The sequence below is a fragment of the Amia ocellicauda genome, chromosome 5, assembly GCF_036373705.1.
Source record: "Amia ocellicauda isolate fAmiCal2 chromosome 5, fAmiCal2.hap1, whole genome shotgun sequence".
NCBI lineage: Eukaryota > Metazoa > Chordata > Actinopteri > Amiiformes > Amiidae > Amia > Amia ocellicauda.
The window spans coordinates 36,474,351-36,494,327 of record NC_089854.1 but is presented as its reverse complement, the minus strand read 5'-3'; the positions used below and the strand labels follow the sequence as shown (position 1 = coordinate 36,494,327).

Below are 19,977 nucleotides of genomic sequence, written 5' to 3'. Positions count from 1 at the left end.
CAGTAAATGTAATACGTTTTCAAATAAGTACACTTCAAGAGATGCATTTATTTAATAACCAATATATACATTTTCTAATAGAAAGATTACCGATTTATGCTGGGATTATAATATATTTTTTTTTATTATAGGTGGTCTGGAATACAGTTTTGTACCTGCAACACAATGAGTTAAAATATACGGCACCAAACATATATGAAAATCAATATATTTTTACTTAAAGTACTTCTCAAGATGCAGTTTTCATGCTGCATCGCACTCTGTCCTGACATATAATCAGGAATGCACATTTGTGTCCATATCCTTGGGATCCAACAGTCTAATGTGGTCGAGTTCCCTGTCTAATGACCACTGTTTTCATGTCTACATTTCTGAGGGATTTCTGGATATGCCCATGCAAATAACAATACAATCTTTGTTGCAATAAAATGTTAGTGTATATATAAGCAAGCTACATAAAGTTTACATTTGAACTATTGAACAGAAACCTTTGGGGGAAAAAAAAATAAAAATAATTGTAGACTGTGCTTTGAATCTTACCAAAAAAAAAAAAAAAAAGTCAACATTTTACATTTCTGCGATAAGTTAAAATTAGTCTAGATTTAAAAATAATTAACTGAGTAAGTTTCAGGGAAGCTTAGATTTACGTTTTGTTTCCTACCAAAGCTGTATTTATAAAAAAATAACTTTCTTCCTTCTTACAGTTTTACAAAATTCTTGTACGTGCTATAAATCTTGAGTAAAGGCACCAGTTATTCTTGGTGAGACTTTCTTTCCCCTGTGTTGTGCCCATCGGTCCCTGCGTTTAGGCGTGGTGGCGATTGTACTGGTAGGGTGGGTACAGGCCATCGTAGTGGAACTCACGCCACTGTTCAGTCTTCTCCCTGGTTCTCTCGTACTGCTCTGTGGGTCACAAGGGAAGAGGTCCAAGATATGAACTCAGGTACCTACAGAGCCTACTGCGGGGCTCTGTAGATGACTTCTACAGCGATAGTTTTTAAATGACTGAAAGGCACAGGGGCACAGTGCCTGTGCGTTTGATTCGTCTCGTCTCTCTCGGTATTAGTTGCACAATGACCAGGGATTTCCCAGTCTGTTATGTTTTGAGACCTTTTCCTTTAAATATGTATCTGTCCAGCCTTTTTAAATGTACGTCTGGTGACAAATTAGTCATGGTACCATTCCTTATGAAATTATTTTCTTTACTAGAATTGTTTTGTTCATCCGTTCCCTTTTTGGAGTTTCACACTGATTCACTCCAGCAGGTGGCAGTAGATTATTCTAGTCCATCTAGATGTTGTTGAAAGTGTTTGCACACTTCATTTTAATTCAGAGTAATAATAATTGTTATTCAGAGGTTTCATTTAATTTAAGTATTGGTCATGTGACTATACCTATTTACCAGTTGTGTCTTTTAGGTGTTTCTTGGACACTGGTTTAGCCTGTAGAAAACTCAGTCCAGACTTTCTTTGGTTAAGATCAGGGGTGTTTGAATTATGAACCTCTGATTTATTTTTGTATTTTTTTTTTGTATAAAGGGTTCTAAAATCCTTCAGCTATATCTGAATGCCTGTAGCTCCACTCTGACTGGAAATGGGGAAGCCCTGTACACTGATTGGAAGTACTATAATGTGTTTAAAAGTTGCTCGTTTCCTGTCCTTACCATCACGCTCTTCCTCTACAAAGTTCTCAAACTCATTCCTCTGCTCTTCATAGTACTCCCTCCTGAGCTCGTCGGCAGCCAGCTTCTGTCTGTTTTCAGCTGGGGACACAAGACGGGATAAGCGTGTAAAAAATCCCGTGGCAGCAGTGGAGGGATACTTCAGAACTGCAGAACGATTCCTCACTGCCATACATCAGGGCACCGGAGAGGGACATGCACCTTGGGGCACTTTTATTTGCATCCGAGTTTCTCCTTTGACTAATCTTTGAGTAATCTGTGTGGACAGTAATGACGTGTCACTCTTGTTTGGTACACTTTCTTATATCTCAGGATTCACTTATATCTACAACCCTATACAAATGTTTTTGAGTGGAGGGGTGTTCTGTGATGCCTGTAAGTCAGCCTGGATGGTATCCCCTAATCAATGTATTTTTTTTATAAAATGTAGCAGCAGCCGTTACCCAGCGTTTCATAAAGTTGTCACAATATACACGTTTCAGGAAAGATCAAAAGGCGAGAAGAGCCAATCTACAATGTGCAGTTTTTATCCTGTCAACTAAATGCCGTGATGTTTCATCCGAGCATCTGATTTCACACGCCTATCTTCAGACAAAGACCAAACCAGAAACTTTTACTGACCCACCAATTCACAAATTACAAATGTATAGCCTGTAGAAAGAATTAATCCCCTGGGTGGGTACAGGTTTGTAATTTGCATTTATCACTTGGGTCAAAGCCACTGAAGTACTCTGGTGTCCCTGCAGATGACATCAGTTAAGTAGAGAAGTGCCTTTGCTGTCCTGTTCTCTGGTGCTTTTGTGCTTCGACCACTCAACCTGCTCCATTGTCCGAGCCCTTGGGCCTGGTCTAGCCCCGTGCCATTTAAGTTTTTGTTCTCTGGGACTGTCACAGGGTGGGGTCAGATGTCCTGAATTGGTGTAACAACAGTGGGGTTGTTGACTAAATAAACCGGATTTAGATGATGGTTAATTACTGCCCCTGCATTCACTGGCACCAACGTGAGGAATGCAGGGTGAGACAGAGCGAGGGTTACAACATTCATGTCCGGTACAGCGGTTTACGGTTGTGTTTCACAACAGGATCAGTCATGGGCCATCTCGGGTTGGGTCAGAGGTCACATCACACGCTGAATTGTTTTTGATCTGGTGAGGGGGACTGGGGGTGTGGAGATGCTTGTAGAGGTCGGAGAGGAATTCCTATGTATGAGAGGGTTAATGGGCTGGATGCCTACGGCTGTTTTTGCTCTGCTGAGCTGGTGGATTCTGTAATGGCCTCTGGTCTGGCACCTCCGGCTCCCGGCACTCGCCTCTCCCGAGTGAAAAACAAACACTGGTTCCCTTGCAAGCGCCAGGGCAATGAAGTGGTCTGGGTTCCAACCCATGATCAACCCAAAGCGCACCATTTGCAAAGCCTCTGTGACCACTGTGTTTCTTAAAAAGGTGTGTGCGTAACGGGACGTGTCCCCACAGCAGGCCCTGATTGCTGTGCAGGGGTCCTGTGAGCACACAGACCATCTCTTGTGGTGAAAACACAAGTGGCACCTACGCTGAACAGAGTTGCACCACAGAACACGACAAGTGCTATAAATGGGAAGTTCAGTAAACAAACACATACATACACACAAGGATGGCAGTTTCTCAAGATTTCGCAACAATTGTTTTTCATAAAAAGCAAGTGACTACCGTTTTGAAAATCTTGATAATACCTACATAATATGAGGTTTGGGCTATTGTAGCATTTGGATTAATAACTAAGCAAATAGCTAATTTGCCCATATTGAACAAATATGGATACTTTAATTTACCCTTAAAGTTAATTAAAATATCTTCCAACTGTGCTTTTTCTGCCTTAATGCATTGGCACATCTTATTGCACAAAGCTCCATTCACCAATACTAAATCAACTATTTCAAATCTATTGATGGAAATCTCAAAATCCAATCTGAAAGTTGCCTGTCCTTTGAGAATGATATAAAAATCCAGCGTGAATCATGTGTACTTTCCCTCTAGGAACCTTACATTTATTTTATTTTGTCGATCCTGTTTCCATAAGCTAAATATTTAGGGAGGCTGTTTAGTCAAAGGCCTTCCCTCTGTGCAGAAAAGGCTAGGAAGTACCTACTCTTGATTCTTGACAAAGATTTAAATGTGAAGGAGGAATTCCAACAGACAGCCATTCAATTTGAAGTGCAGTATTTGTCTTTTTTTTTTTTTGTAAACCTACTGTAGAAGTAATTGCCTGCATTGTACAAGCCTAAGATAAAGCAGCCCCCTCTGGCATTTACCCCACCCCCTCGGTCATATAAAGGTGTGGGACCTTTTAAAGCAAAGTGATCTCCAGCTGCACAATGTCAACAGCCTTTTACACTCCAGGGGTTAAAAACTTTTCAAGCTGTCTGCATTCCTGCCAGCACACCCACAGCACTCGCTGTCTGGAAGCTGAGGTCTAATACTTTCTCTGTGGTGCACAAACACACTCATGGATTAAGGTAGTGTTAGAGAGAGAGAAATTCTGAAATGCTAAGATTTTCATTTATTTTTAACTTTTTAATTTTAGTTTTGGATGCATCAGTTAGTAAATAGAGCAATCAAGACAAAATCACATCTAGAGAGTTTAGGTGAAAACATAGGTGCTGGTTTCTCCATTCTGCCCTGTACCTCCTTCAGCCTCCTCCGGTCACCTCCAGCCGCCAGGCACATTCTGCAGCTCGTTTCCCACTGTGCTGTACCTGACAGCCTTCAGTGCCGTTTTGAGCATAATGCTACAGGGCGTCCACACACACAATTGTGAAGAATAAAGTATCCTTTCAAATCTGTCCATACAAACAAAATTGAATGTTGTCCTGCTCAAGGTAGCATGCTGTGCTTTTTTAGTTGTGAGTATGTGTGTGTGTATCAATGTAGATATATACACATACAAATAAATATTCATAATTTAGCTTTTTACCTTCAACTCTAGACTTCCTCACAGCAAAGTATAGAGGTGGTGTCAGATTTAAACAGAATGACCCTCTTTTTCTCTCACGATCAAGACTTTGTGCTTTCAGTCACCATCTCTGCTTAAACCCTCTGTGTCTCCCTAGGGGGCTGTGAGGTGGAACAGAAAAATGCACTGAATATGTGAGAAACAGCCTCACCATTCACTTCATCCCTGGACTTCGCGGATCTCCTGGAACGTCTTTTGAAAAACTTGGAAGCGTCTGACTCGGGCATGAAAATCTTCTGTTTCAAACCTGGAATTTAGAAAGGGGCTGTTGAATATGAGGAGCTCTGCACACCTCAGTCAAGCAGGCACTGGCTGTGGAGGTTGGCTACTTACTGGCTGGTGTGTCTGCCTTGTCCTTGTCATCTCTAACGGCCGCACTTCCAGCTTCTTGGGCAACTTGAAGATGAGAACAAACAAAACTGGTCAGAGCTCTGAACACTTTGGTTTGTGGTCATTTTTCCCCACACCTAATTTAGAAATTGCTGCTGCTCCTAGGTGTTTTAAAAAAAAATCTATCCTTTAAAGATGCTTAGATGCCCCCCTCCCCCACATCACTCCTAGTTCACATATGAAATTAAAACTGTCATTTTTTAAATTTAATTAAAATAAATATATATATATATATATATATATATATATTCCATATAATTCCCAGGGCAGTGCTGCCCCTGGAGACACTCTGCTTTACTTACTTGCCAGAATTAAAACAGTCCCGAGGAAGGAGAGGTAAAGGATCCGAGTCCAGTTCATTTTTGCTGAGCTCTCAGTGAGGGATCAGAGCAAAGTGAGTCTGCAAGTTCAGATAGAAAAATCCTCGTGTGTCAGACTGGGAGGCAGGGAGCTGGGGTTTCATGGCTGAAGGGGAGGGGCAGGGAGCTGCTTGCTGTGAAGCATATAGTGCATTACTGAGCATATCAACACCGACGCGGGACAGCATTTCACCTGGGTGCTGCCGGTTTTGTTTTGTTTTTGTTTTGCTGCCGTAGTGTGAATCTGGCACTTCTGTGAGATTGTGGAAGCAGCGAGCGACACTGTCAACAGCATGTGAGAGGGCCTCCAAAAACACAAATGCAGCCGGGGGATGGGGTCAGGGGGACAGGGCTTCAGAGGCCTCTAAACATGTCTAAGCACTACAGACAGTTCCCAACTTTCACACACACGTGTTTGGGTTTTTCCTTCAGTTCTCTCACCAAGTTACTTCTATTTACTGGGCACTGCTGTTTCGACAAAGTGGTGTTGGACCCTGCGGAATAGCTCTGTGGTGCCGCCCGTATTTTTAGAAGCTTACCTACCGAATCGGTTTTAGCTGTTGTTTGCAAAATGGGGGGCAGTTAACACAAGGGTTCTGAACTTTGTATCCTGAAAATGGTAACCGTTTCACACATACATCATAATATTAAGGACTTATCCAATTCCATTGAACAACAAAAGTATATATTTTTTGTCAGTCCCCTTTAATTTGTAATATAACTGTAACTGCATTAGTAAAAGTGTTACATGGTGGTATTTAATAATTGAACACTGAAGACTAGAAAGCTTATTTAGACTGCAAGTGGTAAACTAAGCGAATAACCAATTGTCTAGAAATACTAGCTGGATAAGCCAAATGGATAAAGCAAGTTGATGTTTCAAAGATGTTTCAGTTGCAGGTTTTTATTTTTGTGCCTTAAAATTCAGATTTCTTAGAAGAAAATGTCTCCCTCATTTTTTCCATTAAAAGAGGTTTTTGCCAGATTGGAAAGGAAAAGTCTGTCTCTCTTGCTGCTTACTCTCCCTTGATTGGGATTGGGATTGGGATTCAGACTGAATAAGGTCCTACATATTATTATTAGGACAAAATTCTTCATCTATTGGGTCTGTTGGATATCTAGATTTACCAATTGATAGTTCCAGTGAAAGAGTTTCCAGTGAAGTTTAGCTTTACTGTTCAATGATGTATCAGTGCAGCCCCCTGCAGCTGTAAAGACAGAGTTGAGTGAAGACGTCTGACCTCTCACTAGAGGCTACAGGCATGTGTGTGCAAGTGCTTCTGGTGCATACCTATGGAAACGCTGCCATACATCTTTTGCTTCATCACTACTAGGAATCTGTATATTGCTCACTTAAACACTTAAGTCTCTCTCTCTCTCTCTCTCTCTCTCTCTCTCTCTCTCTCTCTCTCTCTCTCTCTCTCTCTCTCTCTCCTAACGTGTCCGTGTGACTTTGTCCTGAAGATTTTTGCATTAACTCATCCATTGGATTTATTTTTTATCTCCTAATTCTAGAACATGCCTGAAGAAATCATTAATTTTGTTCTTCAATAAATCTTGAGTGGATTTCCATATGGCTCCATAGGATGTTTTTTGGGACAGGATTTTGAAATTGCTCTTAAAACTAAAAGACAATGTTTAGACTAATTATTATGCCTGTGCTGCAATGAACACTGCTTGTTAATTACCAGGTGGGGCAAATAGGTAATACACCACAAATAAACGTAAGATAATTTGTCACCATAAGATACTAGTAACTGCATGAATATTATACATCAATGCATAACAATACACACATGTTTTAAGCCTGTAGTAATGTAGTGCAGGGGAAGTAAGCAACAATACTCAAGGTAGGTTTCAGGAATATAAAAATTATACATATGTGTAATACGACATCTGCTAGATTGCAATGTAAATTGTTAAATATACAGCAAAAACATCAAAGGGGCATTCAGGGGTAAATAGAAAGTATGGCATTCGTTTTTTGCTGCTGATTTGATTACGATATCATAGTAGAACCATTGAGACATTTGCTTTGAACAAACAAAGCTAGCAGTTCGACCATGCATCCTATTAGGGATGTAGTGTTTCACCAGGAAACTATGCTGGTTCTGTACATTTATGTTTTGGGAGGGAGGTTTCTGGACGTGTCCCAGACCTCAGTCAATGTAAATCTTGTTTTTGGAGTTGCGCGTGGGCAAGGAGTGAAGTGGGTAACAGTGCGGGCTGTGTGAGAGCAGGGGGCTGGGGATTGGAGCTGTCTGGGAGCAGCGAGGGAGGTGTCTGCAGCTTCGAGCTCAGGAGACGGCCCTGTGTGTGCTGCAGTGCTCACTTCACCGTGTTTATGCAGCACACTAGAAAAGGAGCACCCCTGTACAAAGCAACCTCTACATTTCCCTCAGACCTGTAACCAAACACACAATTCAGTTAAAACCAGAAACAATCAACCAGTGTAATGCTGAAGTCCCATATCAGCTGTAGAGTTATTTAATGTGGATTTTAAGAAGAAGCGTGTTTTGTTTGCTTTGTACATTAAGAAAAAAAAGTTTCAAATAGGAAATTTCCAATTTCAACTATTTGTACCTACAAGTTGAATTAAAGTTGCAGATTTCAAATATTTGTTTACTCAATGTTTTTGTCTCAATATACAGCTCACAGTATGGCAAAAATGGCGACCTGCAGCTAAACCTGAGCGTCTGCTGAAGCATTCGGCTTTGTTTTTCTTGACTGTGTGCTCTCTCTGCGGACATCCCCATGTGTGCAAGGTGGTCTTTTAAGATGGGACAGCAAATATAGCCTCTCTTCCTGTGACAGTCATTACAGTACATGGCCTGTGGTTATATGAAGCATGATGTACTTTGTCTTGCTGAACAGAAGGAGTGTGAAAAGATGACCAATACAACACTGGATCATTGTCCAGGCAGGGGTAATATCTGTAAAACGAAATTGAAAAGATATTTCTACAAGCATGTTTACATCTTCATAAATCATCAGAGTGCCAGAATGAGGGGGAGGAAGTACATATTAAAAATGATGCTGGTGATCATATTTAAGGTTTCTCTGCAAACTTGCCCTGCCTTTCTTTATACAGTCACCCCACACATCCCCTACTAAAAAGACTACAGAACAGATTTTACAAGTGGTCTAGCTCTTTGAAGTGATATGAACTATAAACAAGATTAAAAAGAAGCCTGCACAGACTAAATACAGGGGTTGGGATGATTTATCAGTAACAAGAAAGATGTGACATGGGTAAACTGTAATGAACACAACGCAAACCCTAAGGCCTCAGTCACGCCACACGGAGCACTTTGGTCTTTATTTTTATACCTTTGCGGATGGAATTGTGCCGCAGATGGCAGATTTAGAAGACTAACTGTCTCCTGCAGAGGTGTTTGAGTTTACATATCGCGTGAAAAGCCTGACACAGTAAGGAATTGTACGTTTTCATTTAATTCAAGCGGCTGACATTTAAGCAGGCAGGAAGCCTCGTAATTTAGGAGTCGTTGGCTTCAGTTGGGCTCGCTGCCTTTCAGCGGCCAGGGCTTCCACCAATCTGTTAGCACCTTTAACTGTGTCTTCGGCATAGCCTTGGACTTTGCCTCTGACAGTTAATTTCATGGTTCCCTCACAGTTGCACATTGCGCAGTCCTGGAGGACAGTGTGTTGGAGGGAAGCAGATCTCAGAGGAGACAGAACGCCTTTCGGTTCTGTGCAGTTGCCAGCTGTGTGGGCAGGAAGCACTGGCAAGGACTGCATTGCTTCAACGCCAGTGTAACAAATTACTGGGTGATCGGGAGAGTATTGTGTTTTGTCACGCGAATGCAACCGCTAGGCAGTGGCTGTTGGAGCCAGCGAGAGGGAGTAGCCAAGCCAAGTTGCATAGTGTAAGGGTTCAGAGCTTAAGATAAATACTGATAAAACAAAGTAACAGTAAATATATCAATACCTTGCTGTAGAGATGTTTGTCATCGTAAGGGATGTGTAGTCTGCTCTCCCGATACAAAACGGAAAAAAAAGGAAGGACACAGCGCTATACATCCCTAAATCCACTTCAAATCATCTGTAGAGTGTTGTGTGAATCAACTAGTAGGGGACACATCAGTGTCTCCATTGGGGTGATGAGTTGAATACAAAACTGGAGTTCTCAAGTGGCTCAACCCTACCAGGCCTCCCCTGGGAGTGCCAGTTTGGTACCAGTGCCTGCAGTCCATAGTCCACTGGTTGGAATCTGGATTGTGTCATTGTGCGACTGTGACTGAGATCCCTGAGCAAGGCAGTACAGTTAGCAACCCAGCTTCCTATATCACAGTAGCTTGCTGGACCTACAACACGAGCAATCTTGTTGGCTCTGACATGGGAGAAGTGTTGTGGATGTGACTGCTGTTGTCATCTCTCTTTGACATTGACATACAACTGGCCATCTCAAAATTGGAAAGAAGAGTAGGAGAATATAGGAGTCAATTTTCAAAGTTAATAGAATGACTGGTTTTATTTATGTATGGAAAGCATTTCTGTTTGTTTTTATTTTTAAGAGTAGTATTCACACACGCACACACACAGATATCATCTTCATTGCTATCACCGGCCTTTGTCGATCAACCGAAGGCCTCCCCAAGATGTTTCCACTTGTCTTCTCCGATTCACACCCGCACAGCTTCTGATCTCAACCCCCCCCTTCTCTGTGCTCTTCTTGGGCTGTTTTTTCATTCCATAGCTTCTCTAGTCTGTCTCTGATCTATGTCTAGTCTATTGCCATTTTTAACACACTCACTCTTTCAATTAATTCACAAACCTTTACTTGTTTTATTCAGGTCCATTGCTTTGATTTTCTGTCTCTTCCCATTATTCTTCACACTTCTCTCTCTCTCTCTCTCTGTCTCATATATATATATATATATATATATATATATATATATATATATATAGCTCTGGAAAAAAACATTGATTTCTGAACTTGGAGTGGTCTTGTTTTTTTTCCAGAGGTGTATGTATATATATATATGTATATATATAACATTTTCATATATAGCGGATGGGGTGGACAATTTTCAAGAAGAACACACCAAATATGGACAAAAGCAGATATAGAATGGATTCCAAGAGATTGAAAAAAGATCACATAAAAGATGGGAAGATTAAGTAAGATTCGCTGATTTACTGGAAAATTTGACGATTTGGGAACATTCAAAAATAGACTGGATAGGATCCTTGGATCACTTAGTTATTAATGGACACCAAACAAGCACGATGGGTCGAAAGGCCTCCTCTCGTTTGTAAACTTTCTTATGTTCCTTATAAGGAGGTTCTCTGACCCTGTACCAGGCGCCCTCTGAAAGCCCACGTGTCCTGAAACAAAGGAAAAAGCACCCCATGTTTCTCACTTTCTGGACAATGAAAGCTGACATTGCATGTTTTCTCAAAAGAAACACATTCTGTTTAGTGGAGAGAAAAAAAGATAGCATTCTATTGTATTGGAAAGGCAACCTTCCCCATGAAACCTTTACAGTGCTGAGCTTAGCTGTATCCATATTAGCCTTATGAGCATTCACGTTGAGCATTCAGTGTATTTAATACTCTACCTTTAGTGTAATGTTGCTGTCCATGTTGTACTTTTTAAAAGCAATTTCCTTCACTTCGTCTTCAATGTTCTCCTGGGTGGTTCCCTTTACGTCAATATAGTAACAGTCAGCACTCGCATAGTGACAGGATATAGCCTGAGAAGACAGGAAAACGCCACGAATGATGATGTTTCATGCGGTCAAAAACATTTAAGAAAACAATCATACTTGTGGCAATTGTGATTTGGCCTTTGGGGCGTTTATAAACATAAGTTGGAGCTACAGGGAATCACACAGATGGTCAATTAATTTCAATGACAATGAGCACTGGTTGGCTAATGATGAAGTACCTGTCAATGGGGGTAATTGGGAGGGGGAACAGTCATTAGTCTGTTAGTAAAATATTCTGTTGGGAGCTTGATTTTGGTTCAGGCATTATCTGGGTGCCATTTTGTGATGTGTGCAGAAGTGTACCCGTTGTCACTTTACCACAATGTTTGGAAGATTCATTCATTTATTTGTTTTCATACATGTGTGACCTGAAATCTGCTGTACCTTCCTGAAGCCCTCTGTGCGGTTCATTCCAGACCCGTGGATGAGGAGCGGGTGGAAAAACACGGTGTCTCCTTTCTCCATCACCAGGTGCACTCTGGGCTGCTGGGGGTCATAATCCCGGATGCCGTGGTACATCTTGTTCACACCGCCCTGAACGGAGGAGCAGAGAGAAAATCAATCACACACTAAGCACTCCACCGCTCGGGGGAGCTCCAGTGATCCCTCTTTTTCCAGCCGAGGACACACCTCCCACTCGGGGTAGTCGTGCTGCTTCAGCGTCCCCTTGTGTGTCCCCGGCAGCACCACCAGGCACCCATTGCTGCGGTCCACCCTCTCCATGGCTGTCCAGGCACACACGATCCTGTCTGCAGGCCGGAAGGGGAAGTAGTGCAGGTCCTGGTGCATTGGGTGCCGGGACGTCTTCTTGCCTGTCACAAACACACCCGGGCTTTAGACCACATGGTGCTCAACTATTCACAGTGCAGACCTTCATATGGGAAGGAAACAATGTGGCCAATACTCTGAGCCGTTTTGTTAACTGTTCAGGGAATTTTACTACAAGACCTGAAGAGAGATTTTAACCACTGTGTTTTAAGGTCTTACCGGCTGATACACATAAACTTCTACATTATGTCTTCTTATATAAAAATAAATAAATCTTGCACAACCTTACCTGCATCCGGGGGTTTGTTGATCAGCATAGTGTGCATAGCCATGATATTAGACCCAGTAAAGCACTCCACATACTTCAAGATCTGAAAGTATATTTGAAGATAGCGGTTTGTTTTTCTCCTGGTATCTATAATACACAGTGGTATTGTTATGGTCTGCGGCAAGTTGTTTATTTTCCTTTTCCATTGTATCAGATGCTTAAATATAGGGTGAGGTGGTTACAGGAAACCGCGGAATACCATTTTGCCAAGGATCTGCACCAGGAATGGGTTTTTGGTGTCTGCATACACTAATTCATGAGAAAGGGGTTGTGATTGGATGACTTGTGAAGGCAGACACTGGACAATGACTGAGCGATGCACTTATAAAAACCTGCCCATGTTAAAACCCATTGCAGCAAAGATGAACACAGCGACACAAGCCATCTTTAATATCCAAGACAAGGAGCAGCGTTAAAACAGTGAATCTGACACACCACCACAAACATGCACAGACCTGGGGCAGGGTGCAATATCTGAAGAGCTCGGGGTCCTCCTGGAAATCCTGCAGTTTGGACACGGCCTTCTGGTGTGCCACAAACTCCGTCTTGGCAATGGCGATGTCTCTCATCACCAGCAGCCCCGGCACGGTCACCTCTCTCCTGCAGATCCGCTCAAACTCCTTTCTGCAAGGAACCCACAGCGAGCAGAAGCCTGACATCTACGCCACTGCCAGACTTCCACTGTCCAGACACTGATGAGTGTGTGGTTTGTCGTTTAACCTACCTGAATCTGTCAATGTCTTCCCCCGACACCAGGTTCTTGATGTGAAGAAATCCATTCTCCTCAAAGAACAGTCTTTGGTCTGGGGACAAGACATCATTGTCAAGGCTATATCTGTAACGGGAAAGAGAGTAACACTATAAGGCCGTTTATGTTGAGCTTTGGAAACCTGCGAGGTGGTTCAGACAACAGCCTGTGAAAGTGAACCAAAATAAGCTTTTAATTTAATTTCGTTGTATCCGCTTTACCAGAACCGGGCCCTATAAAGAACTCACCGCAGCGTCAAAGGATGCACGTGTGACAACGCTGGTGCAGAAGTGGCAGACGCACTCTATAAACTGCTGTTAAGGTGAATTCAATAACGAGAGAATATTCTAACATTTAGTAACAAGTCATTTTTTACTTAGTGTAACAGCTATGATCTGTCTGCATGTGACAACACTCAGAGCACCGATCTCTCGCAGGATATTTTATTATTATTACTGCTCTATTGTGCACCATACAATACTATATTCTTTTGGTGGCAGCCAACTCACACATATTACTATTTATTTCTCTGTTTTGTGCCACAGTTTGGCATATTCTGTTTGCACTTACTGCTCTGTTTTGCTATATTTCTGCCATGTGCTATGCCATGCTTGCCACTTTCCATTTATACTTACTCTTCTGCTTTGTCACATACCATGTGGTACACATTGGGCAATACCCAGGTGTCACATTGTTATACTATTTGCTCTACTGTGCCATACTTGCTAGGTCAGTTTATTTGCTGCTTGAGGCAATTTATTATTATTATTATTATCATCATCATTATCTTCATCACTATCTCCTCCCACATCTTTAGTGATCCAGCGATTCTACCTCTGGTTCTCCAATTAGGATTAGGACTCTCTATACTAGTAGAGTCTCATTAGTCTGCATAGGACTTCACATGATTCTCTCACACGATCTTATTATTATTCCCTTCAGAGAATCACTAACCTACCAGCTTTTTACTACAGCTACACTATCATATAAACAGTCACTAATGCATACCACTCATAACCTTAATACTAGTATAAAAACATATCAAAATGGTAAATGGTAAATTCCACTTGTATTTTACTTCAATCTACACACTTGTTCTGAATATTATTTATGTTGTTATGTTTCTAGTATGCATTATTAATTAATTAATGTATTATTATTAATTATATTATATTAATATATAATAATAATAATAATAATAATAATAATAATAATAATAATAATAATAATAATAATAATAATCTACCAAAACGTGGTTTGAGGTTCAATTCCCACATAGCTCAATATTTTCAAGTTACTGAAATATACTACATTTCAGTCACAAGTATACGTGACGTGAAACAGTATTTATTTTTGGAAAGCTAACTGTGCCTTTCAGCAGTTATAGCGAGCGATTACAATTATGTACAACCTTGCATCTCCATAGCTATTGGTGACAAAGTGTACTGTGAACATTGAACAACTATATTTGTATTAAATAAATGAATCAGCAGTTTATTTTTAATAGAAAGTAGCGGTACTGTTACATGGCCTATGCCTTCTGCGCTGCGCGTCGGTGCCTCGGGTTCTCCTACATGTTGGCCCCCGAGGAAAGTCGTCACTTCCCGGCATGAGTAAGTCGTGTGATGCTCGCAGTTTAGCAGCAGCCCGGAAAAAGGATACAATGCTGCCCTTCGGTCCATCCAGGTGGTGGAGGACTCTTTTGAGTCGGTCGGCCGCTCGGGACATTTCGGTGCCACAAAACCAGCAGTGTTTCTGAATTAAGAGCTTTCTCCTGTAGCAAGGACGTTATATGGCCGTTTCTGTCTGATACAAGAGCATTAGTACTGTCAAAGTATTAGGTCAAAGTCGAGCACAACAGCAGACCAGCTGGCAATTGTCCAGTTCCTCTGACGACTACATGCATGTCCTTTATATATTTGTATATGTGTGTGTATTTAGATAGATATGAGTGTGAGTGTGTGTGTGTAATTGTGTATTTCCAGATTCCAATAGATCAGGTTATTTTGAATTTTCTTTCTGGGTTTATTCTTTATTTAGGTTTTTTGTGGCAAAACTACTTCCATAGAAACATTCCAGGCTGCATTGCTGGTCATTTCGGATGTCATGACTCTCTGCTGTACTTGTTAATAGACAAGTCGGATTACCACTATTCCAATATCACAGTCCTCTGAGCCATTGGGAAATATTATCCTGCACTTTGGTTTAAAATGAAATCCTCTTTTTCATTCAGATTTATGATGTAGCAAAAAGATTGTCAAACATAAATCGCAACATGTTGACTTGAAATACAAAGCAGTATGTTATCTATTAAGTTACAGCAGAATATATAGATGGATACATAGCAGAAAGATGATGATTTTAACTTTTTAATGTTTCAATTTTTCACATTGGATAATGCATCCAAAATAATGCAGACTTTGAAAGACCACTCGTTTATATACTGGAAACACATGGAAATGTACAATCTGAATGTGGTCGGTTCATACTTTGTGGTATCATCCTCTGACTTATGCAAGACTGCAGCATGTTTGCACATTATTTAATGTTTTTGGGGACAATAGTCAGTCCATTTCTGGCACTGGATATCAGTCAATCCATTTTGATTTGGTATAGCTTCCCTCGCAAGGTTGCCACTTTGTGTTCAGCAGGGCATATGAATGGTCACTGTAGCAGTCCTGTCTCTTTCGGCTTGGCTTCTGCAAATATCCTTGCAGGTAACTATGTTCCCCTGTCTAAAAATCCATCAGCTCTTTGTCAGCAGAGTGTGGGTACCTGTGAATGTCCTGCACCAGGTTTTACAGCTGTCAATAAATATTTACCTTTACATGATATAGTCCTGATAATGTCAGGCTAGAACAAGATCAAGATGTAGTTCAGATTTGTGTTTGTTCTTTGTGTTTTTCTCCCGGATGGTGCGTGACAGCAGGGCTTTTGTTTGCACACCTGTAGTCTCCCCAAGTTATTTTCCAAATTAACCATCTGACCATTGATGGCTGGGTTAGGATTGCATTGAAATGTGAAATTTTGAACTCTACATTTCCCTCGATTAACACACACATCGCCAGACACAGTTATTACGCTCACTACCCTTTGATTTCTAGGACTAAGGTAAACATTGTCAGAGGTCAGAAACTGTGACGTTATCTTATGTAACATTTGGGCTTCAAAACACGAATCAAGAGCATATGTTGTGCTTTGCAGCTGTGTACCTGAAATAATCTCACCTCACCAGATACAGCTCTTTACAAATTATACATCAGAGCATTTAATAATAATAATAATAAAGTCTGAAATCATTTTAATATTAACAGTAATTCTACACAACAATACTCTCTCTGGCCTCTACCTGTTATTTTAACTGTCAATAATTTACTTGTCATGTGACTGAGATGGCCTATTTCAATCTCGGGTAATGTCTGTACAGACGCATGTCAAGTCACCATGTAGATCACAATTGGCTTCAGTGCAGCGACCAAATTAAATGTTATCTGAGATGCGGCTGTTATGCAATATTCTGCTGCCTTATTGAACAAAGCAATTTCATGCTGTGCGTTTAATACTTCTCAGCTCTGATCTCCCCTATTTAACCCCATTCAGGCCTGATCGCCCTTATTTAACATGTCAGAACTGTATGCTAAAATTAGGTCAAGAAGTTAAAACAGAGGAAGCGATACAGGTCAGAATCAGAATACAGGTTTAGTCCCCCGTGAGAATGTGACGTTCTGAGTCTTTGGACACTGTTTCCTTACATTGCACTGGAGCCCCACAGGCGAGTCATTGCAATCCACTGAGCAGTGTGTGAGCGGGCCAGTTTTCCCCAGAACACTGTTTGTTGTTTCCTTGTTGAATGATTTTACCCGATGAGAAAGAAGGATGTACTCATGCAATGCCATTCCACCTTTAGAGTGAGAGGAACATTGATTAGGGTCTAAAATACGCCACCCCACCCATAATCCTCCCCGACTTAATTACTGCGTGTGATTTCAGTTCAAGGTATCATGTGCATAATTTCTCAGGTCAAAGTAAGATCCAACACGCACAATCTACTTACACGTAATATCTCACTTCCCAGTTCCCCCACATCCTCTTTACACTTTCAAATCAATACTGTTAATTAAGTCATATCAGGCTAATCCGTATTAGATACAGACATTGCAAACATCTATTTTTTTCTCTCCTTTTGTAATCCTAATACTGTTAGGTCAAAATGGCCTACAAATAGATGACGGGGACAAGGGTAAAACCCTGAAAAAGAGCAAAATAATGCTGAGAGCTCCACAGACAATTGAAATGGCATTGCTTCACCAGCGTGTTCAATTGAATCATGCACTTGGTGTTTACCTCTAAAACAGCACTTTACTATAGGGCAAAACAACTCTGAGTCCCAGATCCAGACATGAATTATACAATAACTCTCTTGGAGCATGCTGTAGAATAGAGCAATGACTTAAAATATCCACAATCTTGTACAATAATCATAGAGCTGTATACAATAATTACTAATAGTATGAAAATCCTTCTTGCAAATAATGAATGTATTACATAACATCACATTTCTGGACATATAAGTCTAATGCTTGAGACTGCCTACTTCTCTACAGAATTAACAGAATTTAACACAAATCAGCTCATGCTGGATTCCCCATATATTCACATATGTCCAGGTTTGCTCCTTATATTTTCCTCAGAAAATCATTTTCCCGGGAATAAGAAAAGTAATCAGTGCAATTTTTGGAAACACTAAAGCATTTCCCTTTAATATGGTGTTGATAATGTGATGATAAAAATCACTCCAGATGGATTTGTTTGTTCTTTGTGTTTTTCTCCCGGATGGTGCGTGACAGCAGGGCTTTTGTTTGCACACCTGTAGTCTCCCCAAGTTATTTTCCAAATTAACCATCATGTCTGACCATTGACGGCTGGGTTAGGATTGCATTGAAATGTGAGATTTTTAACTCTACATTTCCCTCAATTAACGCACACATCGGCTGACAGAGTTACTACGCTCACTGCCCTTTGATTTCTAAGACTAAGGTAAACATTGTCAGAGGTCAGTCGCTGAGACTTTATGTTATATAACTTTCAGGTTTCAAAACACGAATCAAGAGCATGTTGTACTTGCAGCTGTGTACCTGAAATCATCTCACCTCACCAGATACAGCTCTTTACAAATTATACATCAGGTCATTTAATACATTTAAAAAACACACAGGATGGTGTGTGATATTAACAATAATGTTATCGCTATTCTGAACTGTTAGCAGGAGAAGCTGCTGCTAACAAACAAAAGGAAGTAGATAGCTATCCACAGACAACACTGAGCAGGCGGGGGGGGGGAGTTTTGTATTGAAAGAAGTCAGTATGACCTAAATGAACTAGCAACATAAAGCAGGATGCATGCAGAGAGCCTGTAAGTAGTGTGAAGGTATGTACTGGCATGCTCTCAATCTGAGCAGAGACCTTTAGTACACAGAGGCACGGGGAGTGTGTCCTGTGACTTTGCATAACATGCCAAACTTAATTTACTCAGTTTCCTTTGATGTCAGGGCACCGAAAACAGAGTTACAGACTTCTTGCCAAAAGCGAATCGACTTCTCTTTTCTTTTTTTCTGCACTTTGATGTCTGTGGCTCTCCCCTTCTTCCCTCCGTCCCCTGCAGCCTCCGCTCCAACGCAGACTGGAGCCATAGCAGTTCAGAGGTCTCCCTGAGCAGTGACTCCCTGACCCCGGTCTCTAACAGGCCCCAAGACTCGTGGCTCTCTGTGAAGCAGTAGTAGTAGTAGTGATAATAATAATAAATCGTATTGATGATGATGCATTAAGACAAAGACAGGGCAAAACATAACTCTAAGTTGCCCTCGGTAAAGATGCTAATAAATAAAGAAACAAACTGATGAATAATAATAATAATAATAAAAATTAAAAATAGCCTCAGTGTCTTGTCTGTGCTGCAGGGGTCGCTGTTAAACACACTGCCCTCTATGCTGCGCAGCCGGCGGTAGGTGGCGCTGTTCGCCCAAACGAGGACCCTCGCAAGAAGAATCGAGTAAGTGAATTGTTCTCGATGTCACTCCGAGGCGGAGGCGTCAATATGCGGACGGAGCTGCTCTTCCCTTCCCTGCTGGAAAACACACGCACACTAGCAGCCTTCATACGAGCCGAGGCAGCGCCGCAGCGGCCGTCTCTCCCGCTGTACTGCACCGTATGAGCGGACAGACAGACGCGGCCTGGACCTGAGTGCGTGAGCCATGTTTGGCGGAGTTTTCTTCCACGGATTAAAGTGACCCAACGACAGAAAAAAGGCAACAAACCCCCCCCGACGAAACTACTGTTCTGCGGTGGAGGGACGGCATCCGGCCTCCGAAGAAGCGGCGGAGCAGGGTAGGGGATCCGGTGGAGCACGGCAATTCAGTCCGGCGTTTCTGGTAAGTGGCTTTTTCGTGCTGTTTCTCGGTTCCCACCGCAGACAATGGTGCCGTGAAGCCGCGGCGCAGGAACAATACGCGGGGAGTCACACCGGCCGGCCGCGGCCACTGCGCTGTGGCGAGAGTTGCAATGCGCCCGACGGTACACCGGGGTTGTTGCGGTTGTTGTGCTCCTGTGTATGTCAGCCTAAGTTTTATGAATTGTCATGTTTCCCTTGTCCATATGTGATGGCTTGGGTTACGTCGTTTTTTTTTTTTTTGTATGACTGTAATATGAACACGCAGTGCTGTACGTATTCATGTATCCAGCCACACGGGTCTAATGTAGTTGGTTGTGTTTGTTGTATTTAATTAAAATATAGAAATGTGTGTGTGTATGTATATATAAAGTGCCGCACAACACAGAAAGACCCCCAACTAGAACTGAGACCCCATTGGTGGGGGAGTGGGCAGACCGCCGCCATCCACATCAGCGTTTTATTTTGCGTTAGGGTCACATACTCTTTATAGATTTATTGTCCATTTTAGACGTGCTGATTAAAGTTTCTTTTTGGG

General features: G+C 41.6%; 3 protein-coding genes across 5 annotated transcripts in view; 1 reads left to right on the top strand and 2 right to left on the bottom strand.

Moving 5' to 3' along the window:
* Positions 1-28: 28 nt before the first annotated feature.
* Positions 29-5,510, bottom strand: ucmaa (upper zone of growth plate and cartilage matrix associated a). Its single transcript, XM_066705028.1, has 5 exons — positions 5,362-5,510; positions 5,003-5,065; positions 4,821-4,916; positions 1,664-1,762; positions 29-903 (listed from the first exon to the last, which is right to left on the bottom strand). Exons 1-5 carry the CDS (start codon positions 5,417-5,419, stop codon positions 806-808), a joined length of 414 nt encoding a protein of 137 aa, XP_066561125.1. The 5' UTR covers positions 5,420-5,510; the 3' UTR covers positions 29-805.
* A 4,368-nt stretch (positions 5,511-9,878) lies between these two features.
* Positions 9,879-14,878, bottom strand: phyh (phytanoyl-CoA 2-hydroxylase). Its single transcript, XM_066705023.1, has 9 exons — positions 14,657-14,878; positions 13,243-13,298; positions 12,971-13,081; positions 12,702-12,870; positions 12,208-12,289; positions 11,781-11,962; positions 11,535-11,684; positions 11,001-11,135; positions 9,879-10,767 (listed from the first exon to the last, which is right to left on the bottom strand). Exons 1-9 carry the CDS (start codon positions 14,720-14,722, stop codon positions 10,714-10,716), a joined length of 1,005 nt encoding a protein of 334 aa, XP_066561120.1. The 5' UTR covers positions 14,723-14,878; the 3' UTR covers positions 9,879-10,713.
* A 4,182-nt stretch (positions 14,879-19,060) lies between these two features.
* cdk17 (cyclin dependent kinase 17) overlaps positions 19,061-19,977 on the top strand; it is a 67,997-nt gene continuing 67,080 nt past the window's right edge. For all 3 annotated transcript variants that reach the window (XM_066705015.1, XM_066705014.1, XM_066705013.1), the window contains exon 1: positions 19,061-19,422. The gene's annotated coding sequence lies outside the window, so the exon portion shown is untranslated. The remainder of the gene's footprint in view (positions 19,423-19,977) is intronic.

Bases quoted from the DNA above. Each gene is read 5' to 3' on its own strand.
- ucmaa (XM_066705028.1), bottom strand. From the start codon at position 5,419: ATGAACTGGACTCGGATCCTTTACCTCTCCTTCCTCGGGACTGTTTTA. The intron at 5,066-5,361 runs GTAAGTAAAGCA...CTCATCTTCAAG, and splicing joins GACTGTTTTAATTCTGGCAA to TTGCCCAAGAAGCTGGAAGT. The intron at 904-1,663 runs GTAAGGACAGGA...TGTGACCCACAG, and splicing joins TGTAGAGGAAGAGCGTGATG to AGCAGTACGAGAGAACCAGG.
- phyh (XM_066705023.1), bottom strand. From the start codon at position 14,722: ATGTCCCGAGCGGCCGACCGACTCAAAAGAGTCCTCCACCACCTGGAT. The intron at 11,685-11,780 runs GTGTGTCCTCGG...TCCTCCGTTCAG, and splicing joins ACGACTACCCCGAGTGGGAG to GGCGGTGTGAACAAGATGTA. The intron at 11,136-11,534 runs GTACAGCAGATT...CTGTCTTCTCAG, and splicing joins GCACAGAGGGCTTCAGGAAG to GCTATATCCTGTCACTATGC.